Raw genomic sequence first — 17,348 nt, forward strand, 5'->3', positions numbered from 1 at the left:
AAAAAACCCTGATAAAACTATTACAATACACAGACAGTCCACGAATTGTCCTTTATTGTAATACATGATGACTACGTTTGAATGAAAACACTGTATAAATGTCTAGTAAATGGCTATCGCCTTACCTATCTGTTATAAAAGACAATCTAACGAGTTGTTAAGCTATATTACAAATAACCTAGTGTCTAAACATTCCCCTGAATCTCCCTTTCCTCATTAGCCTACTGTAGTAATTCTGAAATACATTTCAACCACTATACAGCCAGAATATTAGGCCTAACTAGCAGTAGCAGGCTCCATGATCTGTGTCCGTGTGTCTTTCTCTGTTTTCTTACTATGCTGACTGCACCACAGTGTGTTCCTTATGAAATATAAAACACTTTTCAGTTTAAATCATCCAACATGTGAAAAGCAAATATTGGGAGCATTGTTGTGCTGTCATCTTTTTCGGGTTCTCTCTCTGCTTTATGAACGTGTCCAAGGACATAGATGAGGGCCGGGACCAGAGAAGGGTCCAGTAGTACATCATGAAACAGGAGCACCAGAAAACCAGGAAGTATAGGACCCAATACATACTCAACCACACAGCTGCCAAAGTCCTGGATGAGTTCCCATGTCACTGTCAACCACACAGCTGTCAAAGTCCTGGATGAGTTCCCATGTCACTGTCAACCACACAGCTGTCAAAGTCCTGGATGAGTTCCCATGTCACTGTCAACCACACAGCTGTCAAAGTCCTGGATGAGTTCCCATGTCACTGTCAACCACACAGCTGTCAAAGTCCTGGATGAGTTCCCATGCCTCTGTCCAAGTCCTGGATGAGTTCCCATGCCTCAGTCAAAGTCCTGGATGAGTTCCCATGCCTCAGTCAAAGTCCGGGATGAGTTCCCTTGCCTCAGTCAAAGTCCTGGATGAGTTCCCATGCCTCTGTCAAAGTCCTGGATAAGTTCTGGCAACCCATCATTACTTTAAGACATGAAGGTCAGTCAATATGGAACATTTTAAGAACTTTGAAAGTTTCCTGATATGCAGTCGCTAAATCCATCCAGCACTATGATGAAACTGGCTCTCATGAGGACCACCACAGGAAAGGAAGACCCAGTTACCTCTGCTGCAGAGGATAAGTTTATTAGAGTTACCAGCCTCAGAAATTGCAGCCCAAATAAATGCTTCATAGAGTTCGAGTAACAGTCACATCTCAACATCAACTGAGACTGGGTGAGTCAGGCCTTTATGGTCGAATTGCTGCAAAGAAACCACTACTAAAGGACACCAATAATAAGAAGAGACTTGTTTGGGCCAAGAAACACAATCAATGGACATTAGACCGGTGGAAATTGGTCCTTTGTTCTGTTGAGTCCAAATTTTTTATTTTTGGTTCCAACCACTGTGTCTTTGTGAGACGCAGAGCAGGTGAACAAATGATCTCTGCATGTGTGGTTCCCCCCGTGAAGCATGGAGAAGGAGGTGTGATGGTGTGGGGGGTGCTTTGCTGATGACACTGTCAGTAATTTATTTTGAATTCAAGGCACACTTAACCAGCATGGCTACCACAGCATTCTACAGCAATAAAATGAATGAAAATAGGCCTTTTTCACTTCCTGGAACTAAGGCAGAGGGACAAGGAGGAACCATGACAGTCTAACAACCTGGGAGGGATAGGTAGGTATGATGTACTGCTACCAGACATAGTCTGTCTGTCTGGTGGTGTGGACATGTAAAACACAGTGGGATTCCCCTACTAGAAGGAAATGCTAGCCTGAGTATTTAACCAAAAAATCACTCAGGGAAGGTAGCTTTAGTATCTCAGTATCTAAGAGCTAGGTACAACATAATTACCAGAAAATTGTCAGGACTTTAGTCTGTGTTTAAACAAAACAGTACAAGAATTGCAAACGTCCTTCCTACTGTGTGGTTGTGTGAGAGAGCGAAAAATTACAAGGTACAAAACACATCTTGTAATAAAATCTTTTTGACACTCACCAAGTTGAGTTTGAGTTCCATATTGAGGACTCCTCCACTGTCCAGGACAGGCATGAGGTTAATGGAGAACACAGCAGCCCTGTCCGGAGGAACAGAGATGTTCGGACCAAAGAAGATGTAGAAGTGGACAGAGAAGGTGTCCAGCTCATTCCTCAGGGTGGGCCGGATGGGCCAGCACCTGTTGGGGTCGGAGCTGGGAGCCATATGGGTTATACTGTCCTGTGGGGAGAGGAGGGAGCCAGCGGGGTCCGAAGAGGAGGAGTTCTGGGCGTGGCTGGGGAGGCCCGGGAGGCCGGCAGGGGTGGAGGGGAGCGTCTCAGAGAGAGAGAAGCCCATAGCACTGCCAAAGGACTGCGGCAGGTTGAGATTAGAGCTGGGGCCAGAAGAGGAGCTGGAGGGGGAACCCTTAGAGGCGCTGGATTTGGAGCAATCTGTAGAGGGAAAGAGAGAGAGATAGAGAGAGAGGGGGAGAGAGAGATAGAGGGAGAGAGAGAGCGAGATAGAGGTAGAGAGCGAGAGGTAGAGAGCGAGAGGAAGAAAAAGAGAGGGAAAGAGAGAGATAGAGAGGAGGAGAGAGAGGGAGAGAGAGATAGAGAGGTAGAGAGAGAGAGAGAGAGGTAGAGAGAGAGAGAGAGAGAGAGAGAAAAACAATGGAGTCATTGAGGAAGAATGGGGAGACAGACAGACAGACAGACAGACAGACAGACAGACAGACAGACAGACAGACAGACAGACAGACAGACAGACAGACAGACAGACAGACAGACAGACAGACAGACAGACAGACAGACAGACAGACAGACAGACAGACAGACAGACAGACAGACAGACAGACAGAGGAAATGTGTCATGTCATGGCAATACCAGTGTGAAACAGGCCTCTCCTCTCTTAACCTCTCTTCTGCTCTCTTCTCCTCTCTTCTCCTCTCCTCTCTTCCACTCTCTTCCCCTCTCCTCTCTTCCCCTCTCTTCCCCCCTCCTCTCCTCTCCTCCTTTCTCCTCTCTTCTCCTCTCTTCCCCTCTCCTCTCCTCTTCTCTCTTCCCCTCTCCTCTCCTCTCCTCTCCTCTCTTCCTGTCTCCTCTCTTCCTGTCTCCTCTCTTCCTGTCTCCTCTCTTCCTGTCTCCTCTCTTCCTTTCTCCTCTCTTCTCCTCTCTCCTCCTTGCCTCTCTTGTCTCCTCTCCTCCTCCTCTCCTCTCAAGAGCCTCTCCTCTCTGCCCAGGCCTAGTTTGCACATGTGCCTGTTAGGTTGCCTGGCAGTATTATCTGTAGAGAAGTGTCTGAGTCAGTCTGAAGTGCTCTCATGGGCGGCAGCAGCCTGTCGACACCACACACACACACACACACACACACACACACACACACACACACACACACACACACACACACACACACACACACACACACACACACAACTCAGAGGGTTAGAGAAACAAACAAAAGGTGGATCATTGTCAAGAGGCTTCTATTTCCTCTCATCTCCACATCAACTAGTCAGATCATCTGATCGTCTGGAAGCAGAAAAACATGTTGAAATTATCAAATGAAGTGGAACTATACACCTTTCAGCAGCAACGTTTTAATGGGTGACTGTGGTTAAACAGACGTGTTAATGGGTGACTGTGGTTAAACAGACGTTTTAATGGGTGACTGTGGTTAAACAGACGTTTTAATGGGTGACTGTGGTTAAACAGACGTTTTAATGGGTGACTGGTTAAACAGACGTTTTAATGGGTGACTGTGGTTAAACAGACGTTTTAATGGGTGACTGTGGTTAAACAGACGTTTTAATGGGTGACTGTGGTTAAACAGACGTTTTAATGAGTGACTGTGGTTAAAAAGACGTTTTAATGGGTGACTGTGGTTAAACAGACGTTTTAATTGAGTGACTGTGGTTAAACAGACGTTGTAATGAGTGACTGTGGTTAAACAGACGTTTTAATGAGTGACTGTGGATAAACAGATGTTTTAATGGGTGACTGTTGTTAAACAGACGTTTTAATGGGTGACTGTGGTTAAACAGACATTTTAATGGGTGACTGTGGTTAAACAGACATTGTAATGGGTGACTGTGGTTAAACAGATGTTTTAATGGGTGACTGTGGTTAAAACAACATTTTAATGGGTGACTGTTGTTAAACAGACGTTTTAATGGGTGACTGTGGTTAAACAGACGTTTTAATGGGTGACTGTGGTTAAATCGATGTTTTAATGAGTGACTGTGGTTAAACAGACGTTTTAATGGGTGACTGTTGTTAAACAGACATTTTAATGGGTGACTGTGGTTAAATCAACATTTTAATGGGTGACTGTGGTTAAACAGATGTTTTAATGGGTGACTGTGGTTAAACAGACGTTTTAATGGGTGACTGTGGTTAAAACAACGTTTTAATGGGTGACTGTTGTTAAACAGACATTTTAATGGGTGACTGTGGTTAAACAGACGTTTTAATGGGTGACTGTGGTTAAACAGACGTTTTAATGAGTGACTGTGGTTAAACAGACTTTTTAATGAGTGACTGTGGTTAAACAGACGTTTTAATGAGTGACTGTGGTTAAACAGACGTTTTAATGAGTGACTGTGGATAAACAGACGTTTTAATGGGTGACTGTGGATAAACAGACGTTTTAATGAGTGACTGTGGATAAACAGACGTTTTAATGGGTGACTGTTGTTAAACAGACGTTTTAATGGGTGACTGTGGTTAAACAGACGTTTTAATGGGTGACTGTGGTTAAACAGACATTGTAATGGGTGACTGTGGTTAAACAGATGTTTTAATGGGTGACTGTGGTTAAAACAACATTTTAATGGGTGACTGTTGTTAAACAGACGTTTTAATGAGTGACTGTGGTTAAACAGACGTTTAAATGGGTGACTGTTGTTAAACAGACATTTTAATGGGTGACTGTGGTTAAATCGACATTTTAATGGGTGACTGTGGTTAAACAGACGTTTTAATGGGTGACTGTTAAACAGACGTTTTAATGGGTGACTGTTGTTAAACAGACGTTTTAATGGGTGACTGTGGTTAAACAGACGTTTTAATGGGTGACTGTGGTTAAACAGACGTTTTAATGAGTGACTGTGGTTAAACAGACGTTTTAATGAGTGACTGTGGTTAAACAGACGTTTTAATGAGTGACTGTGGTTAAACAGACGTTTTAATGAGTGACTGTGGATAAACAGACGTTTTAATGGGTGACTGTGGATAAACAGACGTTTTAATGAGTGACTGTGGATAAACAAACGTTTTAATGGGTGACTGTTGTTAAACAGACGTTTTAATGGGTGACTGTGGTTAAACAGACGTTTTAATGGGTGACTGTGGTTAAACAGACATTGTAATGGGTGACTGTGGTTAAACAGATGTTTTAATGGGTGACTGTGGTTAAAACAACATTTTAATGGGTGACTGTTGTTAAACAGACGTTTTAATGAGTGACTGTGGTTAAACAGACGTTTTAATGGGTGACTGTGGTTAAATCGATGTTTTAATGAGTGACTGTGGTTAAACAGACATTTTAATGGGTGACTGTGGTTAAATCGACATTTTAATGGGTGACTGTGGTTAAACAGACGTTTTAATGGGTGACTGTGGATAAACAGACGTTTTAATGTGAGACGTTTTTTTAATGCGTTTTAATGGGTGACTGTGGATAAACAGACGTTTTAATGGGTGACTGTTGTTAAACAGACGTTTTAATGGGTGACTGTGGTTAAACAGACGTTTTAATGGGTGACTGTGGTTAAACAGACATTGTAATGGGTGACTGTGGTTAAACAGATGTTTTAATGGGTGACTGTGGTTAAAACAACATTTTAATGGGTGACTGTTGTTAAACAGACGTTTTAATGGGTGACTGTGGTTAAACAGACGTTTTAATGGGTGACTGTGGTTAAATCGATGTTTTAATGAGTGACTGTGGTTAAACAGACGTTTTAATGGGTGACTGTTGTTAAACAGACATTTTAATGGGTGACTGTGGTTAAATCAACATTTTAATGGGTGACTGTGGTTAAACAGATGTTTTAATGGGTGACTGTGGTTAAACAGACATTTTAATGGGTGACTGTGGTTAAATCAACATTTTAATGGGTGACTGTGGTTAAACAGATGTTTTAATGGGTGACTGTGGTTAAACAGACGTTTTAATGGGTGACTGTGGTTAAAACAACGTTTTAATGGGTGACTGTGGTTAAACAGACATTTTAATGGGTGACTGTGGTTAAACAGACATTTTAATGGGTGACTGTGGTTAAACATACGTTTTAATGGGTGACTGTGGTTAAACAGACGTTTTAATGGGTGACTGTGGTTAAACAGACGTTTTAATGGGTGACTGAGGTTAAACAGACGTTTTAATGAGTGACTGACTGTCTGCTTTCACATATACTATTTGCTATATAAGCCTGATTCTCTGTAAAACAGTCTTGTATGAGAGCAGAGTGAATCAGAGACAGTACTAGAGAGAGTACTGAAGATAAACACTGTGTGTGTCCATGAGAACAAAGGCTATTTTACACTAAGGGATTATAATTAGAGTTACAATTTGAGTGTGTGGATGTGTTGCACTAAACTTGTGGGGACCACAAGAAATAAAATCTAAATCAAATCAAATTGTATTGGTCGTATACACAGACGTTATTGCCGGTGTAGCGAAGTGGTGCAGTAATATCTAACAATTCACAACAATGTACACACATCTAAAGTAAAATAATAGATTTAAGAAATATAGAAATATTAGGATGAGCAAAATATACACTACATGATCAAAAGTGTGTGGACATGTGCTCATCGAACATCTCATTCTAAAATCATGGGCATTAATACGGAGTTGGTTTCCCCCCTTATCTGCTATAACAGCCTCCACTCTTCTGGGAAGGCTTTCCACTAGATGATGGAACATTGCTGCTATAACAACCTCCACTCTTCTGGGAAGGCTTTCCACTAGATGTTGGAACATTGCTGCTATAACAGCCTCCACTCTTCTGGGAAGGCTTTCCACTAGATGATGGAACATTGCTGCTATAACAACCTCCACTCTTCTGGGAAGGCTTTCCACTAGATGTTGGAACATTGCTGCTATAACAGCCTCCACTCTTCTGGGAAGGCTTTCCACTAGATGTTGGAACATTGCTGCGGGGACTTGCTTCTATTCAGCCACAAGAGCATTAGTGAGTTCGGACACTGATGTTGGGTTATTAGGCTCGCAGTCGGCAGTCCAATTCATCCCTGACTGTTCGATGGGGTTGAGGTCAGGGCTCTGTGAGCTGTTGTTGCTGCTAGACATTTCCACTTCACAATAACAGCACTTACAGTTGACCGGCTCCAGCAGGGCAGACATTTGACGAACTGACTTGTTAGAAAGGTGGTGCCACGTTGAAAGTCGCTGAGATCTTCAATAAGTCCATTCTACTGCCAGTGTTTGTCTATGGAGATTGCATGGCTGTGTGCTCAATTTTACACCTGTCAGCAACGGGTGTGTTTGAAATAGCCGAATCCACTAATTTGAAGGGGTGTCCACATACTTTTCTACAAACAATGCATTCAGAAAGTATTCAGACCCCTTCATTTCTCCACATTTTGTTACATTACAGCCTTATTCTAAAATGTATTATATAAAACAATTGATTGCATATTTTTTTTCCCTTTTTCATCAATCTACTAAATAAATTTGATTTGGTTAAATAAAGGTGAAATGAAAAAATGAAGAAAAAAAATGCTATTGGAAACCAAACAGTCTTCCTGGAGTCAGACTACCACTGTCTGTAGTGGCACACATACGAAATCCATGTATCAGTTGTCTCAAGGCTTAAAAAACATTCTATAACCCGTCTCCTCCCCTTCATCTACACTGATTGAAGTGGATTTAACAAAGTGACATCAATAAGGGATCATAGCTTTCACCTGGATTCACCTGGTCAGTCTGTCATGGAAAGAGCAGGTGTTCCTAATATTTTGTACAGTGAGTGTATATAATATCCATATATGATAAAGATTTTTTTTTTTTTTCTTCTTTTTTTTTCTCCCCAATTTCATGGGATCCAATTGTTTTAGTAGCTACTATCTTGTCTCATCGCTACAACTCCTGTACGGGCTCGGGAGAGACGAAGGTTGAAAGTCATACGTCCTCCGATACACAACCCAACCAAGCCGCACTGCTTCTTAACACAGCGCCATCCAACCCGGAAGCCAGCCGCACCAATGTGTCGGAGGAAACACCGTGCACCTGGCAACCTTGGTTAGTGCGCACTGCGCCCGGCCCGCCACAGGAGTCGCTGGTGCGCGATGAGACAAGGATTTCCCTACCGGCCAAACCCTCCCTAACCCGGACGACGCTAGGCCAATTGTGCGTTGCCCCACGGACCTCCCGGTTGCGGCCGGTTACGACAGAGCCTGGGCGCAAACCCTGAGTCTCTGGTGGCGCAGCAGGCGCTGCAGTACAGCGCCCTTAACCACTGCGCCACCCGGGAGGCCCATATATGATAAATATTGACCCACTACACACACACACACAATTCTGTCCGAGCGATATCAGCCAAACTGTCTCTGTTCATCAGTCTCATGCTGTGTTTTAGCGGGTCACACACCAGAATCTTCTCAGTGTTGTACTATAACATAACGTAGCCAGCAGTAATGTTATGGATGAATCATACAATGAGATTTGTTATTTAACATTGATCAGGGAATCAACACCGAGGGGCTCATTTCCAGTGTACACAATATACACAGACCTAGAATATACACATTTAAAACTACACAGAACTACGCAGAAATACATGTTCAAATACACAAAAATCCGGGGGGAAAAAAACATAAAATCGATCTACGACTACCAGGTCCTCAGTCAACTGTCTGAGCGGCACCAGAACATCCAACTGTTTCAGCAGGTCCTCAGTCAACTGTCTGAGCGGCACCAGAACATCCAACTGTTTCAGCAGGTCCTCAGTCAACTGTCTGAGCGGCACCAGGACATCCAACTGTTTCAGCAGGTCCTCAGTCAACTGTCTGAGCGGCACCAGAACATCCAACATCCAACATCCATTAAAATTATATTATGAATTATCATCACGCTGCATTTTGGTCCGATCCTTGTTCTACCTCTTCATCAGAGGAGGAGATAGAAGAACGCCGTTACAGGAACCTTCTGATTCAGTATACCATGTTGCATATTGAAACTGTCTCCTGTGATAGTGGAAGGCGTTATGGTATCTAGAGGTTTAGTAGTTCCTGCTGCATTTCGATAAATGTTGTCACCATAGGTGAAGAGGCGACTCCGGGATGCTGGCCTTCTAGACAGAGTTCCTCTCTCCAGTGTCTGTGTTCTTTGCCCATCTTAATCTTTCCTTTTTATTGGCCAGTCTGAGCTATGGCTTTTTCTTTGCAACTCTGCCTAGACACTCTAATGTACTTTTCCTCTTGCTCAGTTGTGCACCGGGGCCTCCCACTCCTCTTTCTATTCTGGTTAGTTTGCGCTGTTCTGTGAAGGGAGTAGTACACAGCGTTGTACGAGATCTTCAGTTTCTTGCCAATTTCTGGCATGGAACAGCCTTCATTTCTCAGAACAAGAATAGACTGATGAGTTTCAGAAGAAAGGTCTTTGTTTCTGGACATTTTTAGTCTGTAATCAAACCCACAAATGCTGATGCTTCAAATACTCAACTAGTCTAAAGGCCAGTTTTATTGCTTCTTTAATTAGCACAACAATTTTCAGCTGTGCTAACATAATTGAAAAAGGTTTTTTCTAATGATCAATTTGTTTTTTAAAATTATAAACCTGGATTAGTTAACACAATGTGCCAGTAGAACTCAGGACTGATGGTTGCTGATAATGGGCCTCTACGCCTATGTAGATATTCCATAAGAAATTCTGCCGTTTCCAGCTACATTAGTCATTTATAACATTAATAATGTCTACACTGTATTTCTGATCAATTTGATGTTATTTTAATGGACAAAAAAATAGCTTTTCTTTCAAAAACAAGGACATTTCTAAGTGACCCCAAACTTTTGAAAAGGTATATTTCTAAAATGTCTAAAGGACTGCCAGTCACAAGACAAATCTGCTAAGTTAAATCTTTCAAGGCAATTCATGCGGTTAGATCTGCCCTTTACCCTTAATACCTTATATGGAGCACGCTTAAATAAAACAGAGTTAAACAGAGAGGTAAAACATTTAAGGGCCTGATGCGAATCAGAGATAAGAGGACACACCCTCCCAGCTCACACAGGAAAGGCTTCTCATTGGAATTTCTACCATGTATCTTTGGGCTGGATACTTACGAGGAGCGGTTGTCAGTGTTTTAAGTTGGGGCCCAGGTTTGATCAATTGAGTAAAAATGTTCCTCAGTACAAATATCTTTCAGTCTATCTGATGCTATGAGAGAGAGAGAAAAACTGATAGTGGCATCAACCAATTCAGGTTAAGATCACCCAATATGAATAATTCTGATGTAGTATAGGTGCACTGCAAGTCAAACAATTTGCTAAGAGCGGGAGGGCGATAAACTATTATTGCATGTGGACAGAGGTGTTAATATTTAAATTTTAATTTCATATTATTTTGACAGGGTTCAATGAATCAATGCTGAGATCAAGTTCTATTTTCAAGATGAGTCCTGTCTGGCACCACATTACACTTCAAAATACAATAAACACATGAAACTACACATTTGTAAAAAAAACATTAAAATACACGGAAAGAGAAACACAATCATAAAAAACAGACCTTCATTATAAAGGTCCCTTAACAACCATCTGAAATGCCCTGGAGACACCAATTCCCCCCATTTGAAAGTGCATTGTAGATCATTTCACACACAAGGTGCAAGGAAACCAAAGGCTTCTCTATCTAACTCTCTAGACACCAAAGGAGTGTGAACGTGTTTGATGAATGGTCATTTTAAATCTTAACAGTGATTTTAGGTAAATCAGGAGTTTGTGGGACAGGACTTTGTAAACAAAAAGAGTGCAATGATGTGATCTACGTGACTTCAAATGTAAGTATGCTCTCTCTTTCTTCCTCTCTCTCGGAGGACCTGAGCCCTAGGACCATGCCTCAGGACTACCTGGCATGATGACTCCTTGCTGTCCCCAGTCCACCTGGCCGTGCTGCTGCTCCAGTTTCAACTGACCTGAGCCCTAGGACCATGCCTCAGGACTACCTGGCATGATGACTCCTTGCTGTCCCCAGTCCAGCTGGCCGTGCTGCTGCTCTAGTTTCAACTGATCTGAGCCCTAGGACCATGCCTCAGGACTACCTGGCATGATGACTCCTTGCTGTCCCCAGTCCACCTGGCCGTGCTGCTGCTCTAGTTTCAACTGTTCTGCCTGCGGCTATGGAATCCTGACCTGTTCACCGGACGTGCTACCTGTCCCAGACCTGCTGTTTTCAACTCTCTAGAGACAGCAGGAGCGGGAGAGATGCTCTGAATGATCGTCTATGAAAAGCCAACTGACATTTACTCCTGAGGTGCTGACCTGTTGCACCCACTACAAAGACTGTGATTATTATTATTTGACCCTGCTGGTCATCTATGAACATTTGAAAATCTTGGCCATATTCTGTTATAATCTCCACCCGGCACAGCCAGAAGAGGACTGGCCACCCCACATAACCTGGTTCCTCTCTAGGTTTCTTCCTAGGTTTTGGCCTTTCTAGGGAGTTTTTCCTAGCCACCGTGCTTCTACACCTGCATTGCTTGCTGTTTGGGGTTTTAGGCTGTGTTTCTGTACAGCACTTTGTGACATCAGCTGATGTATGAAGGGCTTCATAAATACATTATTGATACCTGCTGACTAGAGACACAATCTGCTTTCTGTTGACTAGAGACACAATCTGCTTTCTGTTGACTAGAGACATAATCTGCTTTCTGTTGACTAGAGACACAATCTGCTTTCTGCTGATTAGAGAGACACAATCTGCTTTCTACTGATTAGAGACATAATCTGCTTTCTGTTGACTAGAGACATAATCTGCTTTCTGCTGACTAGAGACATAATCTGCTTTCTGTTGACTAGAGACATAATCTGCTTTCTGCTGATTAGAGAGACACAATCTGCTTTCTACTGATTAGAGACATGATCTGCTTTCTGTTGACTAGAGACATAATCTGCTTTCTGCTGATTAGAGACATAATCTGCTTTCTGTTGACTAGAGACATAATCTGCTTTCTGCTGACTAGAGACATAATCTGCTTTCTGTTGACTAGAGACATAATCTGCTTTCTGCTGACTAGAGACACAATCTGCTTTCTGTTGACGAGAGACATAATCTGCTTTCTGTTGACTAGAGACATAATCTGCTTTCTGCTGACTAGAGACATAATCTGCTTTCTGTTGACGAGAGACATAATCTGCTTTCTGCTGACTAGAGACATAATCTGCTTTCTGTTGACTAGAGACACAATCTGCTTTCTGCTGACTAGAGACATAATCTGCTTTCTGCTGACTAGAGACATAAGACACAATCTGCTTTCTGCTGACTAGAGACACAATCTGCTTTCTGTTGACGAGAGACATAATCTGCTTTCTGCTGACTAGAGACATAATCTGCTTTCTGTTGACTAGAGACACAATCTGCTTTCTGCTGACTAGAGACACAATCTGCTTTCTGTTGACTAGAGACATAATCTGCTTTCTGCTGATTAGAGACATAATCTGCTTTCTGTTGACTAGAGACATAATCTGCTTTCTGCTGATTAGAGACATAATCTGCTTTCTGCTGACTAGAGACACAATCTGCTTTCTGTTGACTAGAGACATAATCTGCTTTCTGTTGACTAGAGACACAATCTGCTTTCTGTTGACTAGAGACACAATCTGCTTTCTGTTGACTAGAGACATAATCTGCTTTCTGTTGACTAGAGACATAATCTGCTTTCTGTTGACTAGAGACACAATCTGCTTTCTGTTGACTAGAGACATAATCTGCTTTCTGTTGACTAGAGACACAATCTGCTTTCTGTGGACTAGAGACACAATCTGCTTTCTGTTGACTAGAGACACAATCTGCTTTCTGTTGACTAGAGACATAATCTGCTTTCTGTTGACTAGAGACACAATCTGCTTTCTGTGGACTAGAGACACAATCTGCTTTCTGTTGACTAGAGACATAATCTGCTTCTATAAAAAAAGCCCACCTTAAATCTTAGTTTCTTAACAAACTCAGTCGTATGCTTTTTAAATGATAAATCACTGTCATTCCAAATACCAATGTGTTTGTATGCAGGGACTCCATTCAATTATTTAACCATCCGATAAGTGAAAATATATGACATCTGAGACAATCTTACAAGAACTTGACTACAATATATATTTAGTTGTGCCGTATTAAGTATGAGTTGTAAATCAGTAAGGGCTTCCTGAACAACTGCAAAATGGGACAGAAGCCTTGTCACAGCCAGGACAGCGGTGGGGTAATGGGACTGTATCCTTGTCACAGCCAGGTCAGCAGGGGGGTAATCAGACTGTATCTTTGTCACAGCCAGGTCAGCTGTTGACTAGGGGGGTAATGGGACTGTATCTTTGTCACAGCCAGGTCAGCAGGGGGTAATCAGACTGTATCCTTGTCACAGCCAGGTCAGCAGTTGGGTAATCAGACTGTATCCTTGTCACAGCCAGGTCAGCAGGGGGGTAATCAGACTGTATCCTTGTCACAGCCAGGTCAGCAGGGGGTAATCAGACTGTATCCTTGTCACAGCCAGGTCAGCAGGACTACAGACATATATTTGAATTTGGGGGGGTAATCAGACTGTATCCTTGTCACAGCCAGGTCAGCAGGGGGGGTAATCAGACTGTATCTTTGTCACAGCCAGGTCAGCAGGGGGGTAATGGGACTGTATCTTTGTCACAGCCAGGTCAGCAGGGGGGTAATCAGACTGTATCCTTGTCACAGCCAGGTCAGCAGGGGGGTAATCAGACTGTATCCTTGTCACAGCCAGGTCAGTGGGGGGGGGTAATCAGACTGTATCCTTGTCACAGCCAGGTCAGCAGGGGGTAATCAGACTGTATCCTTGTCACAGCCAGGTCAGCAGGGGGGTAATCAGACTGTATCTTTGTCACAGCCAGGTCAGCAGGGGGTAATGGGACTGTATCTTTGTCACAGCCAGGTCAGCAGGGGGGTAATCAGACTGTATCCTTGTCACAGCCAGGTCAGCAGGGGGGTATTCAGACTGTATCCTTGTCACAGCCAGGTCAGCAGGGGGGTAATCAGACTGTATCCTTGTCACAGCCAGGTCAGCAGGGGGGGGTAATCAGACTGTATCTTTGTCACAGCCAGGTCAGCAGGGGGGTAATCAGACTGTATCCTTGTCACAGCCAGGTCAGCAGGGGGGTACTGTATCTTTGTCACAGCCAGGTCAGCAGGGGGGGGGTAATCAGACTGTATCCTTGTCACAGCCAGGTCAGCAGGGGGTAATCGGACTGTATCCTTGTCACAGCCAGGTCAGCAGGGGGGATAATCGGACTGTAGTCTTGTCTCAGCCAGGGCAGCAGGGGTGGGGGGTAATGGGACTGTAGCCTTGTCTCAGCCAGGTCAGCAGGGTCAGGGGGTAATGGGACTGTAGCCTTGTCACAGCCAGGTCAGCAGGGGAGGTAATGGGACTGTAGACTTGTCTCAGCCAGGTCAGCAGGGGGGTAATGGGACTGTAGTCTTGTCACAGCCAGGTCAGCAGGGGGTGGGGGTAATGGGACTGTAGTCTTGTCACAGCCAGGTCAGCAGGGGGGGGTAATGGGACTGTAGTCTTGTCACATCCAGGTCAGCAGGGGGGGGTAATGGGACCGTAGTCTTGTCTCAGCCAGGTCAACAGGGGGGGGTAATGGGACTGTAGTCTTGTCTCAGCCAGGTCAGCGGGGGTAATGGGACCGTAGTCTTGTCTCAGCCAGGTCAACAGGGGGGGGTAATGGGACTATAGTCTTGTCTCAGCCAGGTCAGCAGACTGTATCCTTGGGGGGGGTAATCAGACTGTATCCTTGTCACAGCCAGGTCAGCAGGGGGGTAATCAGGCTGTACCCTTGCCACAGCCAGGTCAGCAGGGGGGGTAATCAGACTGTATCCTTGTCACAGCCAGGTCAGCAGGGGGGTAATCAGACTGTATCCTTGTCACAGCCAGGTCAGCAGGGGGGGTAATCAGACTGTATCCTTGTCACAGCCAGGTCAGCGGGGGGGGTAATGGGACTGTATCCTTGTCACAGCCAGGTCAGCAGGGGGGTAATGGGACTGTATCCTTGTCACAGCCAGGTCAGCAGGGGGGGTAATGGGACTGTATCCTTGTCACAGCCAGGTCAGCAGGGGGTAATGGGACTGTATCCTTGTCACAGCCAGGTCAGCAGGGGGGTAATGGGACTGTATCCTTGTCACAGCCAGGTCAGCAGGGGGGTAATGGGACTGTAGTCTTGTCACAGCCAGGTCAGCAGGGGGGGGGTAATCGGACTGTAGTCTTGTCACAGCCAGGTCAGCAGGGGGATAATCGGACTGTAGTCTTGTCTCAGCCAGGGCAGCAGGGGGGGTAATAATGGGACTGTAGCCTTGTCTCAGCCAGGTCAGCAGGGGGGGGGTAATGGGACTGTAGCCTTGTCACAGCCAGGTCAGCAGGGGGGGGGGTAATGGGACTGTAGTCTTGTCACAGCCAGGTCAGCAGGGGGGGTAATGGGACTGTAGCCTTGTCACAGCCAGGTCAGCAGGGGGGGTAATGGGACTGTAGCCTTGTCACAGCCAGGTCAGCAGGGGGGTAATGGGACTGTAGACTTGTCTCAGCCAGGTCAGCAGGGGGGGGTAATGGGACTGTAGTCTTGTCACAGCCAGGTCAGCAGGGGGGTAATGGGACTGTAGTCTTGTCACAGCCAGGTCAGCAGGGTGGGGTAATGGGACTGCAGTCTTGTCTCAGCCAGGTCAGCAGGGGGGTAATGGGACTGTAGTCTTGTCACAGCCAGGTCAGCAGGGGGAGGTAATGGGACTGTAGTCTTGTCTCAGCCAGGTCAGCAGGGGTGGGGGGTAATGGGACTGTAGTCTTGTCTCAGCCAGGTCAACAGGGGGGGGTAATGGGACTGTATCCTTGTCACAGCCAGGTCAGCAGGGGGGTAATGGGACTGTACCCTTGTCACAGCCAGGTCAGCAGGGGGGGTAATGGGACTGTAACCTTGTCACAGCCAGGTCAGCAGGGGGGTAATGGGACTGTATCTTGTCACAGCCAGGTCAGCAGGGGGGTAATGGGACTGTAGTCTTGTCACAGCCAGGTCAGCAGGGGGGTAATGGGACTGTATCCTTGTCACAGCCAGGTCAGCAGGGGGTAATCAGACTGTATCCTTGTCACAGCCAGGTCAGCAGGGGGGGTATTTCAGACTGTATCCTTGTCACAGCCAGGTCAGCAGGGGGGGTAATCAGACTGTATCCTTGTCACAGCCAGGTCAGCAGGGGGGTAATCAGACTGTATCTTTGTCACAGCCAGGTCAGCAGGGGGTAATCAGACTGTATCCTTGTCACAGCCAGGTCAGCAGGGGGGTGGGGTAATGGGACTGTATCCTTGTCACAGCCAGGTCAGCAGGGGGGATAATCGGACTGTAGTCTTGTCTCAGCCAGGGCAGCAGGGGTGGGGGTAATGGGACTGTAGCCTTGTCTCAGCCAGGTCAGCAGGGTCAGGGGGGTAATGGGACTGTAGCCTTGTCACAGCCAGGTCAGCAGGGGGGTAATGGGACTGTAGACTTGTCTCAGCCAGGTCAGCAGGGGGGGGTAATGGGACTGTAGTCTTGTCACAGCCAGGTCAGCAGGGGGGTGGGGTCAGCGGGGGTAATGGGACTGTAGTCTTGTCACAGCCAGGTCAGCAGGGGGGTAATGGGACTGTAGTCTTGTCACAGCCAGGTCAGCAGGGGGGTAATGGGACTGTAGTCTTGTCTCAGCCAGGTCAGCAGGGGGGGTAATGGGACTGTAGTCTTGTCACATCCAGGTCAGCAGGGGGGTAATGGGACCGTAGTCTTGTCTCAGCCAGGTCAACAGGGGGTAATGGGACTGTAGTCTTGTCTCAGCCAGGTCAGCGGGGGTAATGGGACTGTAGTCTTGTCTCAGCCAGGTCAACAGGGGGGGTAATGGGACTATAGTCTTGTCTCAGCCAGGGCAGCAGGGGGGTAATCAGACTGTATCCTTGTCACAGCCAGGTCAGCAGGGGGTAATCAGGCTGTACCCTTGCCACAGCCAGGTCAGCAGGGGGGTAAGGGGGCAGACTGTATCCTTGTCACAGCCAGGTCAGCAGGGGGGTAATCAGACTGTATCCTTGTCACAGCCAGGTCAGCAGGGGGGTAATCAGACTGTATCCTTGTCACAGCCAGGTCAGCAGGGGGTAATCAGACTGTATCCTTGTCACAGCCAG

At 45.5% G+C, this 17,348-nt stretch overlaps 1 protein-coding gene across 1 annotated transcript in view; it reads right to left on the bottom strand.

Moving 5' to 3' along the window:
* tmem8b (transmembrane protein 8B) overlaps window positions 1–17,348 on the bottom strand; it is a 291,112-nt gene that overhangs the window by 58,831 nt on the left and 214,933 nt on the right. Inside the window, exon 6 of the mRNA XM_042331174.1 lies at window positions 1,984–2,414. Coding sequence (XP_042187108.1) covers window positions 1,984–2,414 — 431 coding nt within the window. The remainder of the gene's footprint in view (window positions 1–1,983; window positions 2,415–17,348) is intronic.

This window comes from Oncorhynchus tshawytscha, linkage group LG12, assembly GCF_018296145.1.
Source record: "Oncorhynchus tshawytscha isolate Ot180627B linkage group LG12, Otsh_v2.0, whole genome shotgun sequence".
NCBI classification, from domain to species: Eukaryota; Metazoa; Chordata; class Actinopteri; order Salmoniformes; family Salmonidae; genus Oncorhynchus; species Oncorhynchus tshawytscha.